The sequence below is a fragment of the Lutjanus erythropterus genome, chromosome 3, assembly GCF_056507025.1.
Source record: "Lutjanus erythropterus isolate fLutEry1 chromosome 3, fLutEry1.hap2, whole genome shotgun sequence".
Taxonomy (NCBI): Eukaryota; Metazoa; Chordata; class Actinopteri; order Lutjaniformes; family Lutjanidae; genus Lutjanus; species Lutjanus erythropterus.
In genome coordinates this window covers 20,266,488-20,286,663 of record NC_139319.1, presented here as the reverse complement: position 1 = coordinate 20,286,663, position 20,176 = coordinate 20,266,488, and the positions used below count along the sequence as shown (strand labels likewise).

Sequence of the window (20,176 nt, the reverse complement as noted above, 5' to 3'; positions counted from 1 at the left end):
GTGGAGGTGAGGAGAAGAGCTGTGGCCAGCACAAGAAGAAAAACCCATGTGTAGTGACAGCCTTGTAAATAGATAAGTGAAGGAATGTAATTATTTCCTGGCTGGCTGTGTGTCAAATATTTCCTCTCTGTCTGCGGGTTTGTATCATAAAATATGGGCAGAACAGACAGAGTGGACTTGTAATCATTTATTTGGCCTAGATTTATTTTACTTTAGTCTGTTTTATTTTTTTGGGTCTATTTATAGCAGGTAGTTCCAAGTCATTTTATTACTCCAAATTTGTTCCATTATTCTATTGATTTTTATGAAATAATTCCTAATAACATTTTAGGTGTTGGCCAGTGGTTGTTTTTTGTTTAAGTACATTATTTTGTATTTTGCCTCAAACTGACTCAGTGTTTTTGTAGGCCCAGAGTCCATATTGAATGAGATTAATTGACTTTAAAAAACTGAACATAACTCTTCAAACTCAGAGGCATACTGTGCGTATGTGCGTGAGTGGATGTGGGTGTGTGTGTTTGACCTTTTGAAGCAATGTGCCGAGGTGAGAACCCAGCAGGTGTCAATGAGAGTCGCTCCACACACCAACCTCCCGTCTCCTCGAGATCCTCGCAAACGAATCGCAGCCTGCCAGGGCCATCCGCCCCTACAGACACACAAACATACACACACATAAAAACAGAAGCAATAATAATAGTGCAAAATAACTAAAATGAACACACTGAAACAGAAACCACTCTACAGCGTTTTAACAAAAGCATATTGAGTCCTACTCAGATAATGCTAAAATTTAGTAACTGCACCTCAACTCAGAAATACAGCTTTAAACAGGCAGCCAAAATAACAACATATGTACTTTATCCAAATATGATTTATGTGATTTTTTGGGAGGACACTAAACTTTATTATAGTGGCCTGGTAGAATTGGTTTACATATCATCTAAACATGCAAGCACACAAATAAATACTCAATAAGAAAAACATTTTTGGTTTCAGATCTACCCATAAACACAGTCTGTTTATCCTGACCTCTTTTTGTCATGTTGATTTAGATCACTTCTGAGGACATTACATAGACTTAAATAAATTTCCTGGAGACTTAACCCCACCCTAACCATTTCCCGACTGGGGACACTGCTTTGACCCCACTTGACCTTTCCTAAGTCCCACCTCTTTTAACACTGTGCTCCCAGTTGATCAGCTTGGTACCTCAGTCAACTGTCTCAGTTCTTGTCTCCTGTACCTCGACATACTACGCACTTGGCTGAAGACAGTGAAGAGATGTTGCTGTGTAGATCTCTAAAAGTGATATATAAGCACGTTAAGTTAGACAATACTATACTAATGTACCTTGTGGTACTAACTAAGCTAACTAATGTACTTCACTCATTAGTTAGCTACTTTAGTCTGCTAGCTATTTCTAAGCCAATAAATTTTAAGGTAGCTAATATTAGAAAAAACACTGGCTAGTTAGCGAAATTAAGATACTATAATGAACTAGATATAGGAGGCAAAGATGGTGTCCATTTTGTCCAATGAGAATTGCTTGTCTGGTGTATACTCCAATAAAGTTTTCTAGCTTCCGCATTTATTTCCATGTATCTGGCTTGATGAATGTGTGTTTCTCCTGCTGGACCTGCCCACAAATTCCTGCTCGCCAATAGGCTTTACACGTGACTGATGTGACTGTTTTTTAAATAGCTTTTCTCTTCTCTAAATTTTCACAAATACAAAACCGTGATGAATCAAAAGTCATAATTGTCCTTGTTTAAAGTTTGAGGTGTCCTGTCAACAGTTTGAGAGATGTCTATTTTATAATGGTAGCTCATGAGGAAAATGCTTTTTGGGCTGCGAGGGAATTTTTCAATACAGCGAGTGGCAACTGGGAAAAACTGGAAGCAAGGCGAAGCGGCAATACCCAGCTTGGGTTCAGATAATGCATTTATATTATATATATGTTACTTTTACAGGTCCCCCAGCAACTTCAAAATTTGCTTTTGTTTTCAATATAGACAAGCCTAGCACATAGCATATCTAAGTACAGGACACATGAAAAGTGAAGGTTGACTTAAGTTCTACTGGGTACCAAGACTCCTCAACTGTCACTGGAGCACAGATTGAAAAGGAGGACAAGGTCAATTGGACATGTTGTCCCCATTTAACTGGTAAATAGTCTGAAGTGTTCCCTTGAAAGAAGGCAAAGTCAGAAACACAAAAAGCAAGACAAAGTCATAACCACAAGAATTTCTTGTTTAATTCCAGAGGTTTTTTGTGTTGACCATGTGCGCCTGTTTCTCTTCAATGTAAATCATTCTAGATGACAAACACTGACATTCTTACACACTTGCATGCCTCCATTCACCCATATACAGTGTGTATTCATGTTGGAAGTACACACAGTTTGGACATTTTTTTGCCTGTAGCTTCAGATCAGCTGCTTTCCATTAAAGACTTGGTGACTTAAAAATGTGTCCAATATTCTTTATTCTATATGTCTCTGGCAGGCGTTTTCTGTGCTTTCATTAATCCCTCCTGCCCTCTTTCAGCTTACCTCAGAGAGTTTTCTCCTCCTATGATTCGGCGCTGGCGAGTGTGTTTGAGCCGCAGACCGCAAATTGAGTTGACAGGGTCTGACAGAGACAGAAAAGGAACCACTGGGTGTGTATATCTGAGCGTGTGGGAGGGTGATGATTGTTAAACCATACATTGAGGCTCAGATGTTACTCTATTAAATATTTAGACTGCTTGAAAAATTCATCTTTTACTACATGTGAACCTGAAATAAAGTAAATTAAATAAATGAGAGATCATTTTCATAGTCTGTGTGTATGTGATGATAACATCTACAAACATGAACTGCTTTTTCAGAAGCTGTAATTTATCATACTGAGGAGACAAAACTCCCTCCTGCTCTCGTTTGACTTTCCACAGTATGTGCACGTGAGAAATGGAAGTAAGAGCATATGTGCAGGTAACTGATAGCAGTGTGTGAGTCTGCCCTGATGTGTGACAGACAGGGTGAAGCAATAACATCGCTCTCTCCATTTTACCATGTGGATATATATATACACACACGCTGCTTTCCTCTCAGTATCTTACCTCCTGGGGTTTCTTTACTCATTTGTTTCTCATTAGTTTTTCAGCGTGTGTGACACAGTGGAAATGTTTACTAAACACAATATAGTCTCATCCATATTCAATGCACACACAGATGCTACAAATAAATCACAGGGGCTCCATTTTTTTTTGAAGAGCAACAAACAGACCTGTCTGACCTTTGACCTCTTTGTAGCTAGGCTGCGGTTCACCGTAGTCACAGATGACCCCAGCATCCTCACTGTGGCGACAGTTGTGTGTGCCGGGTGGCTGTTTGATGCAGTCTGCTAAGGAGCGCTCCTCGCCGCTGCACTTCACATTGTCCACATGGATGGGCCCTGTGCCTTCTCCGAAGTACGCCATCACACGGGCCTTCGCCACCCCACTGAGGAGAATGAACAGGACAATTCATTGCCATTGCCTCAGAGGGGATAATAAACTGGAAGAGTAACTGTTAAAAAAATAGGTCATATTGAGGCTGAAGATAAAATGACCTGCAAAAATATATTCATACAGCAATTTCAAGAAAGGTTTTTATTCACAATCAAAGCATTTCACATAAAAAACGGTGGGATTGTTGACATTCAAGAGCAACATTAATTAAAAATCCAAAACAACAGTTAAGAAAAGGGACAAAATTTAAGTATTACTTGCACTGGATGATCTAATTCTAAGAGGTAAACTGTTCCTAACTTTCAGGGCAAAGACATCAAATGCTCTCTTAATTTTAAAACAAGGGAATTCTGGAAACATCCATCAGACACAACAATTCCAAAATGTACTTAAGGGCTTCTCATAACGTCTGACAGGTAATAAATAAAATTTTAAATTAAATTCTAAACTTCACTGGCAGGCAATGGAGAGACGCTGGAGAAATATATTCCCTACACTGGACAAGCTACAGCATTTTGAAACATTTGCAGATGAGCCATAGCTCAGCTCAGAATTTGAAATGTCTGTTTGAGTAATATCCTAATAAAACTGTATTATGTATAGGCCTTATCTTATATAGGATAGCTTTTCCAAATGACCTTTAATCATGTCACAAACAGAAAAACATCAAGTTGACTGTGTCGCTGTTCCATGCTTCTGTCTCTATGTGTGTGTCTATATAAGCAAACAGGCGGTGGTGACATGTTAGTATGGATGTTAAGGTTTCACATTCTCTGGCTGTGACGCAAACCGGCTCAAAGCACTTTTACAATCTGATAGCAACAGTATTTGTGTCACGATCTCACCTCTGACTTTAATTAGCATCCAGCTATAACACAGAGGCCTGCAGGTTGTGTATGTGTGCTGTATAGGCTGTAGGTCTGACTTTAATTAAGATTGATAGATAAGTGACTGAGAGGATATCAGGTTGCATCCCTGGGGTTTGATGGGTGGCAGGTCTTGTATCCCTGCTCATCCACAGGGAATCTTAACTCTCTTATTGAGACACCGAGTACTGAGTCTGTGTCTCCAACAGCTCCCCGAGGAGTATTTAGCATTCAAAGGGTGAACCTCCAATTCACTTGGAACTAAGTCTAGAGACTGACATCAAGCCCGCTTGGTGTGTTTCTGTGGCAACACTTAGTAACACAACATCATTCAAAGGTGAAATACAATCTGGTCTGGATACTAAATGGTCGTGTTAGAAAGAAATGCCAGGAGTGTTCTCAGGAATTATTTTTCATGTACCGCCATGCCATTTCTATTAGTGGATCTGTTTGAAACATTACAAGGGGGGATGGAAGATATAATGACTTGGGTAAAACCTGAGTTGCAGGCACTTTTTTAAGTTTGGACATGTTTTTAAAAAAAGTCCAACGAAAATCTCATACTATTGCATTATTGTCACATGGCTACACATTCACACAAGGTGACTTTAAATTTGGGCTTATAATAAAACCCTATTATTCCCTGATGCCCTCCAATTGGTATCTGTCATGTCTATTTCATAAATGCTTTAATTGTTTGATGGTGTGGTGTGACTTTTTCACTATTATGCAACCACCATAGCAGAAAATCCACTATCTGATATGACTCAGCCAGACATCATGTTCACGGATGAGGTGATGTTAAAGTTTTATTCGTGTTATGTTTATGTCATGTTTGCCAGCTTCCTTCCTCATTCTCCGATGTTTCCCGACATAAGAGTATTTTCAAATTTGTGTGGCAGAAATACAAATGGCTGGAGGTTAACAAAAAAGTTCCATTTGTCCTCAAGTCCATTACTGTTTACAGGGTATAACACATAGCAGGGATAGAAGTGACAAGTTACAACTACTCAAATTGCTGTAATTCTGGGGGGAACTTGTACTTTATTTGCATTTTTTTAAAAGTCTGTAATTTCTTTTGTTCTTAAGTATGGACCACACTATGGTTTACTCAGTCATGTTTAATTTTCTACTGAGTAGACCTAAAATTTGAGTTTGTTTTTGAACCGTTTATCTGCATTTTTGCATCCAAAAAGTCTATCTGATCACAAACCAGCCAATGAAAACCATGAAATTCAGAGTTTTAAAAACATGCTTCAGAAAACACGTTTGGAGAGGTGAAAGTGACTTCTGACCAGAACAAAGCAGGAGTTGGGATTTAATACCTGCTATTGATAATGACTTTAACTTCAACGGTTAAAAAATATCTTATACTCTGAGTAGTTTTTGAGGATACTTTTTACTTTTACATAAGTATTGTTTTTACAGTGTGGCAGTACTTGTACTTGAGCATATATTTTCAGTACTCTTTCAATCACTGATAAATAGTAGTAACATGGAGTAAAGGCACAAGTTTGGCTCAGTATAATTCAGTCCGCATTATAGACTTTATTTACACTTTTATGTTGTGTGTGTGTGTGTGTGTGTGTGTGTGTGTGTGTGTGTGTGTGTGTGTGTGTTTGCGTAGGTTGTCCAGTTTCATGTAGGTCCACATTGAGGATGACTCCGGGTCAAACTGTTGACTTTGAGTCTAATTTGTGTGAAGGTCTGTGTGTGTTTCTGTATACATTTTGTTTTATCACCACCGGACCAACCTCTAACCTTTGGGGACCTGCTGCGTGTGTAATGACCTTTCACCACCCCCTGTGCGAGACAAAATGATGATCCTAACACTGCCTTTACACGCCTCCAACACGCTTCCTCTCCCTCTCTCACATTTATGCGCTCCAGATGTGGCTTTCATCTGCACACAGATGTGTCACAGAAAATTGGGTGGTTAAGGGATGAGTAACCCTCGCCGAGCAGTGATGTGAGAGAAAATGAAGACAGTTTGTTACGTTACAGTTTTCCCTCGCCATCCCACTGCCATTGTTTTGGAAAACGGGACAGTGTCTCAGAGGGAAAGATAATGGGACACAGAGAGGATGAGATGAGGTATTCTGCCTCGCCTGAACATATCTGTCACTGTGAATGTGTCATTTGCACAAGTGGCCTGCCCTTTAATTGGGTGTTTATCTTGGCTCTGTGAAAAGGGCACGACTAAAACCTCTAATAAAAGCAGCTGGCAGCACACCAGAGGCTCACAACAAGTGCTCACAAACTCGAGTGTACTGTTTTTAAAGATTAATTCATGAAATACAGGCATTTTAAATGATTCAAGGCATACTGTAGTTTTTCCATTCTAAGTTAATTTGAAACTGGAGATGTGTGTGATGAGGTGCAAACTGAAAACAGAGAGGGAGCTGAGAGATGAAGAGATGAAAGACAGTCACAGAACGTGGGAGTGAGTGTAAGACAGATGCCAAGTCTGAGAAGTGGTGATTGATTTTGCAAACAGAGCAACCAGCCTGGATTCACTTAAGTGAGACTAATGTATAGAGCGATCACATGCCACAGCACACAACTGAGCGTTTTACTCTAGTCCAACATCCTGACCATAACTGAAATGAAAAATACCTTGAAAATACACACACATGCACAGGTGTACTGTTTACATTCAGCATGCTGCCTGATATCAAAACTAAAAGAACGCACTCAGTAGAGCGCTAATATCCACCAGGCAACAGATGGTGAAGCACTTACAGCAATTTCACCACAACTGCTAAATGCAACAAGATTTGCAAAGCTTTTAAACAAGTTTTTCTATAGTATAGTATTGCATAAGTTTTATTATCTGGATGTATGCAATGTTTTTAACAGTATACTGTAGTCTCAGTTTTCTTGAAGATGAATAGATTAGTTTAACTGTATTATAATTAAGCATCCTGGGTTCACCTAACTGTATAAACTTAAAAAAGTCCAAACTTCTCTACTTGTACATTGTTATTTATTTACATTTATTTACATGATTACAAGCAACCACATGGTGTTCCAACAACATAATAGATCTAGAAATATCTACATGACATTAGAGAAACTAACAAAAGATAAAATAAAATACAAAAGCCGAATAATTTACACCAGGTCACCTGTGGGTGTGGCTATTCATAAGTTTAATGTTTTCACATAGAGCAGATTAGATTGCACCCATTAACTACATTTAATTCCAACAAGTAACCATCATCATGTTCAATTTTTTGGGTTCATAACGAACCAATTTCATGAAAATCGTTTCAGAATTAAGTGAGTTACAGTTGATTTTGTAGTGAAGTCTGCATTTGTCAGCAATTGTGGAATTAGTCACTTCCAGCAGGTTATTCTGCCCAAATGGCAATCAAAAGCTACTTGCTACTCATATTTCATGCAAGTCATTGTGATTGTTTAGTTTTCATCATGTTACCCAGAAAAAAAACAAGCTACTCCAAGACACATGCACATACACACATACCTGTATCCCATCTGTCGGCACACCACCTCAGCATCACGATCAGTCCATCCATCATCACACACGGTGCCCCATTGTCCTGACAGGTAGAGCTCCACCCGGCCTTCCCTGGGGCTCTCTCCTCCCACAAGCCTCACTGGCACACCTGAAGAACACACACACACACATAAATGCAATTTAGGCCGACTAAACAGACTGGCTGAAGTTACCCAAAACCCCTGAGTGTAGAAATATTCAAAGACGCTAGACTACACACACATTCCCTCACAAACCCGATCTTCCAGGCTAATGTGTCTAGTGAATGGGGCATGTGCACTCATGTTCCCTGCAGGGGAAGTAGCTTCAACACCTGTCTGTTTTCATGCATGCAACCACTTGTGCGTCCAGAGGGGGAAATTGTTAAGAGTCCTGTCACTGTGAAAAGATCATTTATTTTCATTGTCTCTCTGGTTTTCACACGCTCCCTCTCTTGTTCTTTCTCTCGCAAAATGGTTTTCACTCACACTGTTAATCAAATCAGTCTGGGGTTTCGGTTCAAACAATCCATCATCATTTGTCGGCACATGAATGCCCAGACATGCATACAAACACACACACACACACACACACACACATTAATCCCATGTAAGTGAATGTCAATGTCTTTTCCATGTGTGGACAGTTTCAGGATTACTTTACACTCTTGCCAAGTGTCGGTAAACAGTAACACAATCATTTTCTGAAAAAAAGAGACTTCAGTAGTTGTCAGCTAAGACTTGTTCCTACTGGTTGTATTGAGTTGAATGACGTGCTGCATTCAAATATCGTGTGTGTGGAACGAAATAATTGTAGGAAGGCAAGATTAAGACCAGGGGGTTAATTGTGGGAATGTTTACTTCTTTGTTGGTTTTGGCTATTGAGGAAATACTCATCTGTGTCCTCCTGCCTAGAAACACAAACACTGTTTTATGTGCTCTGTCAGCACACACACAGACACACACAAAAACACAAAGACTTGTTTTACCATATTTGTAGGGACTTGTCTTTGACATAATGTATTCCCTAGTTAAGCGGCTGTCAGACTTTTCAGAACATGAAAAATGTTCAGGCCCTCCAATTCCACATTTATTTTAGCAACTGACAAAAAAATGATTCAAGTTGAATTACAGTGAAACAAAGGGTAGCATGATAGCATCAGCTCTAGGTTGTTTATTTCCCCTACATAAATCATAACCATTCAACTTTGTTTCACTCTATATTTCTTCCCTGGTCAAGGATGACAAGGGGAGGCTGTAGTGGCCCACCTCCCAGTTTGTGAACCACTGCCCTAGCCCCTTACCATAACACTTCCCATCACAACTAAGTGCTTAACCCTTACCCTAATCCTAACCTAAACCTAATTATAACCCTAAAGCATGGATTTTCAACAGGGGGTCTGCAACCCCTTGGGAGTCCTCGGAGTTACTAAAGGGGTATGTTATGACTTTGAAGGTTAAGACTTTTGGGGTGCAGGATTTTGACCCTTCAAAGCTTGTTGGACCCCACAAGTATAGTGGGCTCTCTTTTTTGGACCCCACAAACGTAGCTAAGCAAGCCCACACATGTACACAGACACATTTTCTTGCTGCCCTGACACAACCCTAACAGAGAGACAGAGAGAGAGCGAGGTCGTTCAAAGCACAGCCTGGCTTATCTACTTTTTCCAATCTGCCTGTGGCATGTTGAGGGGGGAGGAGGGATTTAAGTGCATACATTAACACTCAAACAAATACAGATAAACAAACACACACAAATACTTTGTTGTTGTAATGACATAATTCTTTAGTGGGTGTTTCGTGAGGTGAGATTGCCCCTCAGCCTCTATGCCAAACAGCATAAGCTACATAAACCTAACTTATAATCATTTACGACATAAAAACCATGATGTATCCTCTCTAATATTCAGCAGACTTATCAGACTCGTATCTGTTACTTTAACATCAAGACAAATGGAACAGAACTGAACAGTAATGTGCAGTATGAGGTGAAATCTGAGCCACTACAGCTCTGCCCTTACACATCTTTATTGGTGCCTGAAGGCTAGATATAAGCTTGATTAATGGTGCTACCATTCATCCTCCTGCTTTCAGCAAGTAGTAACACAACCGAATCCTTCTGTCTCTTTTTGTTAAGATTTAAGAAATACAATTTTGCAGTAACACTGATTTTGTAGTTAAGAACAGTGAGGAATAAGTGGCATTACGGTGACTCTCTTTAGACAAAGACTTGCAGTAGGTCCATTTAATCATGATGATTTTACAGGCGACCCAGTTATTCAGGCAGGACAAGCTGGCTGACAGCTGTGCCTGTTAGGGTTAGCATGACTTACATCATCCTCTATCTGTCTCTTGGAGAATGCTGTCTTTCCTCCTCCCAGTAATATGAGACTCAATTGACTGCAGGTTGAGTTTGGCAGAGATCTTAGAAACAGATTTCAGATCATCTTACGCTTCCTTTACCTGGTTTAATGAGATGAGGGGAAATTGCAGAGAGACTTTCATCATTTGGTTTCCTGTGAGCTATTAGGCTTCTACAGCCCTCTTTTTAAAAAGAAATACATCACATATCAATAACCCAGTTAACCATTGCAATAATCCAGCTTAAATGGGTAAAATCTTGTCATTTTGTCTGAGTTAATGAGTTGCTGAATAATAGGCAAAAAAAATCATATTGCAAATTGCAATATGAGTCACAATTTTAATGGAAATGGTCATTTTTTTATTTTCACTGAAAAATTATATAGAAATAGGTCTGTACCAAACATGCATGTTCTCTTACATCTGTAGAATGTGATTATTAGGAAGTGGCACCACAATTCTTCATTTATAATCATATGTTGTGACACAATTTATCTTTATCAATGAATTGCATCTCCTGTGATTTGGATATTGCACTTAGCCAATTTTGATAATATTTCAATTCAGCCCTAATTACTGATTTAGTTCATTGTAAACAAAATTGAGAGCAAATTGTACTAATGTATAGGTGACACTGTAAGAGAAATAAGATGAGAGTTGAGAGGAGATTCAACTGAAAGAGGAGTGAACATATGATAATAAATTCTGATATCAGTTTTTTTTTTCTCTGTCTGCAGATTGAGTTTTCTGGAACTGACAGAAATATGTCTTGGTAAAGCAAAGTATGTTGCGTACAGAACAGGACCAAACCCTGAGGTACTACATTTGCCAACTCACTGTTTTAGATGCTAAAATTCAAATGATCAACAATATCAAAAGCCTTAATATGGACTAAAATAAGCAAAAGAGAGCTAAAAGATCATTTAGAGCAGTTTTAGTGCAGTTTTTGAGAAGGGCCATTACCATTTATGAAGGCAAATACCAACACCACAACCGATTCTCATAAAACACTGACCAGAACAGTTTAAAGCTTGCCCATGTGCAGGCTTGTTAACTTGCAAACCTCCCACCTCTAACCTCAACCACCCCCACATGAGCAGCACATTTCCAGGTGTGGTATAACTAAAACTACAGTTTCTAGTATGGTAACTGCTTGAATTGTTTCCAAGCCTGAAAACAGCGACCATCTACAAAACACTTTCTACATAACCTCTCCCATTCGTGTTTTATGTAGTAACTCTGCTTGTGATTAGGTCTTACAGTAAGATAAGATTCTGTCTTACTAGTTGGAAGACTCTCTCCATTGCGCTCAGGGCTGCAGGCGATGTTAACATCTTCATGGTGTGTGCAGTCATGACGGAGCCACTCCCTCCTGTTGCACAGCAACAGGCTTGGCTCTTTTCCTGTGCAGCTCACATCATCCAAAAGAATGGGACCTGACCCCACCCCAAAGCGTGGCACTGGGGTGATATCGAGTCCTTCAGAAAGGAGGGTCTCGCCTAATCTGCAAGGTAGACATGTACACACACAAACATACTTTTTTAGTAATTTATGTAATGACGGTGCTTGACTGAGGACACGAACACTTCATATTACCTGTAACCAAGTTGTCGACACACCACTTGTGTGTTAGAGTCTGTCCAGCCATCGTCACACACAGTCCCCCACTGACCACGGTAGAAGACTTCTAAACGTCCCTCATGGCTGACTGCACCACCTACCAACCTGACAGTACCATCTGGAGAGACAGAGAGAGACAGACTGACAGTTAGTCAAGGTTCTCTATACTGAGGATACATTTCAAACATATATTTCATGGCATTCCTTTGCATTAAAACAGCTTTAAAAAATCCAAAACAGATATTTCTTTTTAGCCTTATGCTGCATGCTTCAAATTACATTGCAATTATTCAAAAGAATCTCAGCTAATGCATTCATTTCTGGCAGCACTCATGACAAAAAAGCTCTGGGAGGTCCTGTTCGGACTGAATAGCCAGTGTCTTTAGCCAAGGTTCAGGCCTTAAGAGATCTTCTTTCACACACTGGTCACCTGGCCAGAGACCAGACTCCTCTCCTCTCTTCATGTGTGGTGAAATGATGCAGAATCTTTCACACAGTGTTTTCCTACAGTGAATACTAGTCAGCCTCCATATTTCCAGGTCTTGCCACCATGCTCTCTCCTAAAAGCTCGGCTAGCTTAACAGGGCCGTTTCTTGCTATATGCAGACTATGTGGTTGCATAGTGTCCACAAATCCACCAGGGGCCGCCTGGAGTGTAAAGTCACATCATCTCACTACATCATTCACATCAGCAAACCTTACAAAAATACTAGCAGGCTAAAATAAGCGACCTGTATTAGTTAAGGTTGGATTGAATGATGGATTTGTTTGAAAAACAGGTGTTAGCCATGTTGGGTAACAACAAATCAACAACAACCGACAGATTATGCTCCTTTGAAAATGTCAGTGGTGAGTTTGAATATATTTTTTAGAATAGGGTTGATTTGAAAACTGATTTCTTTGTTGCTTTTCATTTGGAAATAGGACGAATGGTCTAAACCCAGTGGTAGGGATCATCCACAAAAAGCTAGAAACGGCCCTGTAGCTAAAAGAGAGATCTTAAGTTAGGAAGGTAGTGTTTTCATCTGGGACCCTTCTCATGAGGGTCTTTGATTTGTTTTTTGCCATATGAAACCAATTTGCCATACCCTTTTTAAAGGAAACATTTTGAAAAACACAGGTGTGACTAAGAATATTAGAGATTGCTCTATTCAATTTAGGCATTCCAGTAACCCAGCATGCACAACACTACAGTCCCAGCACCAGAAAATGTAAATAGAATGCAACTATTAGTAATGTCATCAGTTACACCTATGCTGGGTGAGTCAAAATGTCTGCTGTGTGAAAGGTGTGCTGTCTCCAGCAGTTTCAGTACATGCAGTACATGCAAACCCATGCACGACGATGACGTGTGAATTCCTGGGGGAGCTTACATATCTCAGTATGTAAAATGTGCGCGCATTTCACTTGTACTTCTTTGTGAATATTATGGATTGCTGAGGCAGGTGTTGTTCTACCTGTAAGAGGGCTGCAAGACACTCCTGCATCCTCAGAGTGCAGACAGTTGTGTTGTCCCCAAGCACTTTTTGAACACTGCTCCACAGTGAGCTCATTGCCTGTGCAACGCACTTCGTCCAGCCACACACGGCCTGAACCTTTGCCAAAATGTGCCTGGCCCCATGCCCGGGCCACACCGCTACAAAGACAAGAGTAGATACAGAAGAATAGAGGGTTTGATTTGCAATTATACTGATACAATTAAAAACAGATGTACTGACAAAATATCCAGGGTAGTATACTGTATTTATTTAATCTGGAAATGGAATGGAATAAATCTATTGCATTCCAAATCAATCTTAGAAATTGCTTGCCACGCATATCCGTGCATAAATAAACATTGCAATACCAATGCCACAGTAGCACACACAAAAAATGCACACAGGGACATTTGCCGAGAGTTTAGTGTTTGCTAAATATGCATATCTCTGTGGTGGTTCGCACAGGAACAATGAGCCTGATTCATTATCTGACCCCCAGATGTTCTTTACTGCTCGCTCCTCTCTCTGTGTGTCCGAATGGAAAGAATACTTCTCATACTTTTGGAGACAGAGGGAGAGACAGACGGCTGGACACCCACATTAGCTCATCTCAGCTTCCTACTCTATCTTTCTGCCACACTTTTTCCTCGCTTTCTCACACTCACAATGTATTTCCTTTTAGCCTTCATGCTAATTTTTGGTTGGAATTAATGTGAATATGAACATTAATATCTGCGTGCATGTGTGTGTATTTGCCCCTTCACCTCAGCCCCAGCTGACGACACACCACCTCTGCATCACTGTCATCCCATTGGTCGTCACATATGGAACCCCACTGCCCTGCATGAAAGACCTCAACAGTGCCCTCTGAGCTCGATCGACCTCCCACCAGCCGAACAGGGAGAGCCACCACCACTGAAACACACACAAGAATAAATATACACATTCACACAAAATGTGAGTATCTGTCAAATTTTATCACACTGATAAAATTTAGTGTTTTTTGTAAATATGCACTCATTCTGAATTTAATTCCAGCAACATGTTTCAAAAAAAATAGGACACAGGAAAAAAAGTCTGGAAAAGTTGTGGAATGCTCAAAAACACCTGTTTTGAACATTCAAAAGGTAAACAGGGTAACTGGTAACAGGTGATAGTAGTCAGTATATAGTACAGGTGGTAGTCAACACCACATTACGGAAAACTGTATTTTAGAATGTTTCTCCACACAAAAGTTAAAGGGATTTAGGTATTTCACCATCTACAATCCATAATGTTAAAGATTCAAAGAATCGAGAAAAATTTCTGCATAGAAGGGGTAAGGCTGAAAACCAACATTGAATACCAGTGACCTTTGACCCCACAGGCACCACTGCATTACAAATCACATTAAAAAATGTGTGAGGAGACTCTGGACTATTGAGCACTTGAAGATGTATATAAAGTAAGAATAAGAAAAAAAAATCACTTTGAAAACTTCGACAATTAGTTCCCTCAGTTCCCAAACATTTACTGAGTGTCATTAAAAGAAAAGGTTATGTATCACAGTTGTAAACAAACCCCATCCAAAACTTTTTGGAGCGTGCTGCAGGCATCAAATTCAGAATGAGTATGTATTTACAAAAAATAGATATATATTGGTTTGAACATTAACTATCTTGTCTTTGTACTGTATTCAATTGAATATATGTTGAAAAGTTTTTGCAAATCATCGCATTCTGTTTCTATCTATGTTTTACACAACGTCCCAGTGTTTTTGGAACTGAGGTTGTATATTGGGGACATTTCTAAAAATAAGTAGGAGGTATAGAGGATTTGTAGGGTCACCAGATCACATAATTGATCCATCACAGACTGATTATTCTCCATAAGGAGTGCCTACCTTCCTGCTGGGTGCAGGTGATGGCTGCAGCCAGAGTGCACTCCCCACCATTCCAGGCGGTCTTCGGACACTGCAGCAGGTCTGGCTCGTCTCCCTGACAATGGACTGCTTTCCAGTGAATCTTGGCCATACTTGGACGAAACAGTGAAACTGCACGTGCACGACCTGAGATCCTGGCAGGAGATCAAGAGTTTCTTTTACAACAGTAATTTCAAAGACTTTTTTAAAACCCACAGAAGACATCAAACAGGAAACCCATTCTCATCTTTAAAACGGATGGTTCACCCCAAAATCAAAAGTTACCTGCAGTGCTGTTTAACCATCTAGACTGTTCTGGTGTGAGTTGTAGTTTTGGAGATATAGAGATGTCTGCTTCTCAGTTTAAGCTTTCTTTTTAACTGATTTTATTTAGTATCAAGGTAGTACATTGATCACATACAATCTTAAATGTTCCTTGACAACAAAGCTCCTCCAGCATTTCCAATCACCAATCACAGTTCTTAAGAAGGGCACACAAATTTAAGAGGATAACACAAGCAAAATTATAAAAGATAAGTAAAAAATAAATAAATTGACCAATCAATAAAATAATAATGATAGTAAGGGGATGAATATCATCTTTACGGTGCTCTATGCAGCTAGATACAGAGTTACAGGTGTCCATCTCCGTACAAAATGTCTTTTTTAATTTGTAATTGTGCAGTTAGTTCTTCCATTATGTAGACCTGTCTCAGTCTCTTAATTCATTGTTCCACTGTAGAGGGTTGATCTTGGCTCCAAGAAACAGTTGTTATTTTCCTTGAAATGAACAATAACACCCTTAAGATATACACATTATCTCCATAGAGTATAGCTGTCAGTATACATTCCACCATATAATACAGCAGATTCAAAGGTAAAACGACATCTAAAATGACTGTAATCTCGCTTTTAATACTCTCCCAAAATTTCTGCAGTTTCAGGCAGTCCCAAAAAAAATATGATTATAATCCCAAACAATTCCACAGCCTCTCCAGCATAATGGTGAGGATCCTTCAACAAACAGACATTACTTTAGGGGTCCTGACATACCTAAGCTTAACTTTCCAATCAAACTCCATCCACATAGGACTGTTTGTGATCTTATGGCTGGTTTAGTGGCTTTCCTCACATTCTTCATCATTAATTATGACTCCCATTTTTCTTTAATATAGGAGGTATCTCTGCCTCCTCAAATTGCAATCATATCAATGAAATACTGTTTGATACCTGTTAGTGGTCCCCTAATTGCCTCCTACTCATTGTGAGTCTTTAGATAATGCCTTATTTGTACGTATTGAAAGAGGTCCTTCACAGGCAACCCAAAACTGTGCTGTAGCTGTGCAAATGATTTCAACTGATCGTCTTCTATTAATTGATTAATTGTAATCAGACCTGAATCAGCCGGCCCTCTAAAGCTCCCATCGCACAGAGATTGGGCAAAAATCTGTATTGCCAGCTATAGGCACAGCCCTTGATATTGAACTTGGTCCTCTCCCGCTTTTCCTCACATTTCCCCACACATTCAGAGTATTTTGTATCCAGATGTTTCTAATCTTCATTTTTTCCGGTGTGGTTTACCCAGAAATATTATAGATTGGAGAGGGGTCTCTGGAATAGAATTTTGTTCAATCTTCCCACTACCATCATAACGTCTGTTTTAGTGTCATTTATCTTCTAGCCTGACAGCTCTCCATAATTTTTAGACTATTTATTATGACTGGAATTGAGTTTTCAGGGTTTGTTGTGTAAAGTAAAATAACATCCATGAATAACACAGTTTTATGTGTAATGCCATTTTGGTCATCTATTCCTTGTATTTGTGGATTTGATCTAATCATCTCTGGTAATGGCTCTATGCTAATTGCAGATAGTGATGGAGACAGAACATCCTCTTGACGTGCCCCTCTCTGTCACTGAGAACAGTGGCCACTGACTAGATTTGGGATTTTTATATATTGTTTTAATCCAATTAATAAATGTATTGTTCAATCCCATATGTTCTTAGTTTGAGCTTTATTTAAATAATTCTACCAGTGGTGGCCTGGTAGTTTCATTGGTAGAGTATGACCCCTGTGTACTGAGGCTGTGAGTCCTCTGCAGCAGCTGCAGCAGCACCACCTGTGGCACTTTGCTGCCTGTCATTCCCCCACTCTCTCTCTCCCCATCTCCTGTCATATCTTCAGCTGTCCGACAAAATTAAAGGCATAAAAGCCCCCCAAAATCTAAAACAAATAATAATAATTACAACAGCACATTATTTATGTAATACATTTATTCATGAAGCACAAACAATTTAAATGAACAAAATAATAAAACAATGAGTCTCTTGCTCAAAAATAGTTGCTTTTTCCCACCTGTCCTTATTCAAACCATGAGAAAACCTGTGAGCTCCACAGGTTTAATGCATTTTTAATCAATTAAGTTCTTAACAACAATTAATGATTCATCATTAACATCCCTACTTCCTACCGAACTACACCTGCCAACCGTATCACTGCTCAGAAGGAAGTGTGCACATCCTCATAGTCAAGAAGCTTGTGTTGGTTACAATGGTGCTGAGGTGGTTATAATGTTTTATGATGCTGCCTACTTTGTCGTTTGCAGAGGACAATATGTGATTTTGGGGTTAACGGTTCCTTCAAGACATTTAAAAACATTTCAGGGTAAATGCAACTTAATTAGAGGTTCTTGCCCCTTCTGTTTTCATATCATCTGAGATAAATCCTGCAGCCGGATTAAGGCAGCTCCATCTCGAAGCAAAAAGTGGAGCAGTTGTTTGGGCCTGGTAGCAGTAACACTGAGCCATCTGTATGTTCATGATCTGCCATTCCAGGGCCAATACGGTCAGCAGTTTTACACCCGACAGCTTTCAATAACTGGCCACGTGAAAGTCATCACCAGCGGCTCCAGCTGACATATGGCTGACATTTGCCCTCTTTCCTTTCCGCTGTGAATTTTCATTGACTCCTGTGTGAATATGCACACACAGACAAGTGTTCATGTCAGCATGCATGCCAGCGCTGGTGTTAGCATCAACATGTGTAGTGAGTGCACAGAACATCTCTGTTCTCCGGGGAAATCTTTCTCAACTGACTACACCCCAACTTGTGATTTCTGATGATACATATGATCTGCCTACAGGCTCCATCAAGACCCAACAAATCAGTGGCTCTCCTACCATGAAAGCATCTCATAATTCAAGACTAAAGATACATTTAAATATGTATGTGTGTGAGGGAGAGACAGAGACAAAGAAAGAGCTGGTAACAAGGTAAATAGCTGAGCACTTAAAGTATTTAAATACCTCTGGGGAATGGGGGGTTGGAATGCAAAGGTCACACAAGAAAAGTACAAAGACTGTGCAGAGGAAGCGCATGCATGTTGAAGTCTGAAGCGCTGTGAAATTCTCTAACATTCCCACCAAATATCCATCACACTCTTGGCATCTGTCAGCCCTCTGAAGGCAGCTTCGCAATGTGAGTTTATACGGCAGATGGCGATTGTACTTGCACCTGTGTCCAAATACGTATGTGAGAGGGAGAGGCAGACAGAGCGCGCATGTATGTGTGTGTGTGTGTGTGTGTGCATGTGTGCTCTCTCACCCTTTGCCCAGCTGTCTGCACACCACTGCAGCATCTTCGTCGCCCCAATCATCGCTACAGATGGACCCCCACACTCCTCCCAGATAGACCTCCACCCGGCCATCGAGCTTAGAGCGGCCTCCTTGTAAACGCACAGAGCCTGGGAGGGGTAGAAACGTAGATGTATCATAATATATCACGTATAAAATGTGTTATAAAGAATCATACAAAAAAGATAAAAGATGTGTCACACCGTATCAAATTGTACAAATGAGTAGGCTGTTTAACACCAAGAGAGACTATAGATAGCAGGGCAAAAAAGGCAGCTCAATTCAAGTGTACGAAGACAAGAAAGATGAGGGCTGTGTTTGACTTTGTAAAGATGACAGCAGAGGACATACACAAATGTCTAAATCAAAAATGGCTGCATGTAGAAGCTCTTATTTAACTTAAGCTTATAACATAACATTCCATGTGTTGTCATATAACTACTACTCCACAAGAAGTAAAAAAAAAAAAACAATAGACAGATCATTTAAAAAATGGACACTACATACAGTATAAGAAACTATGACTGTTTAACTATACCCCTCTTTTTGTCTATTTTATTGTCACAGAAAGTGACACATTTAACTCTCTACACAGTATTTTCCCCAAGAATAAAAGAAGTTTCTTTCCTGTATGGCCCCACATCTCACTGTTACAAGGCAGACTAAGGATGGCAGCACCACAGGTTTTGTTTGAGCATCAGTAACTCAGTTCAGTTCATGCTAGATCTCTCAAATTTTGATAAATGTTACCCATAATTGTCATATTTGTATACTGCTAATAAAACTCACTTGGGCATCTACTACACAATCACAGATTATGTGAGTTAATGTCAAATACAAACAGTTCTGTTGTTATAACACACACCACTACTGGGGTGAACTGTAGCAGTTGCTGGTGATAGATGTAACAATGAGAAATAATTTGCTGACTTAAGATTAACACCATTAACACCAATTTATGAAAAAGTTATTGAAGAATAAAGAATAAACTGTTCTGAATAAAATAAAATAGAAAATACTTATAGCAGCATCCTCATAGGCCAGGGGAGAGGACTAACAAAAACCTCCAGAGGCCAGAAATGATAAGATAATGACAACTTCATTGCAGAGAAATGTTGTGGCCTTATGTCCAACCAGGAATGATGAGAATTCATGACTAGTAAGTAATGTCAACAGAGAATATATATATTTACATTATAATTAATTAATTCCTTACATGTGTAGTTAGTTAGAGTAATTGAACCTAACTAAGCCTAACTAAGGGTGCAAGCTCACACTCACAGGTGAGCCCTCTTACTACCATCAGTACATCTGAACATCCAGTGTGTGG

General features: G+C 39.7%; 1 protein-coding gene across 4 annotated transcripts in view; it reads right to left on the bottom strand.

Moving 5' to 3' along the window:
* Positions 1 to 20,176, bottom strand: part of prss12 (serine protease 12) — a 31,629-nt gene that overhangs the window by 9,967 nt on the left and 1,486 nt on the right. The window contains exons 2-11 of one of the 4 annotated variants that reach the window (XM_084715321.1): positions 18,818 to 18,956; positions 15,195 to 15,367; positions 14,077 to 14,227; positions 13,292 to 13,470; positions 11,811 to 11,952; positions 11,498 to 11,718; positions 7,843 to 7,984; positions 3,267 to 3,481; positions 2,552 to 2,630; positions 524 to 646 (exon numbers count right to left, since the gene is read on the bottom strand). In XM_084715321.1, coding sequence (XP_084571447.1) covers positions 524 to 646; positions 2,552 to 2,630; positions 3,267 to 3,481; positions 7,843 to 7,984; positions 11,498 to 11,718; positions 11,811 to 11,952; positions 13,292 to 13,470; positions 14,077 to 14,227; positions 15,195 to 15,367; positions 18,818 to 18,956 — 1,564 coding nt within the window. The remainder of the gene's footprint in view (positions 1 to 523; positions 647 to 2,551; positions 2,631 to 3,266; positions 3,482 to 7,842; positions 7,985 to 11,497; positions 11,719 to 11,810; positions 11,953 to 13,291; positions 13,471 to 14,076; positions 14,228 to 15,194; positions 15,368 to 18,817; positions 18,957 to 20,176) is intronic. The other 3 variants (XM_084715322.1, XM_084715324.1, XM_084715323.1) reach the window with 3 other exon arrangements.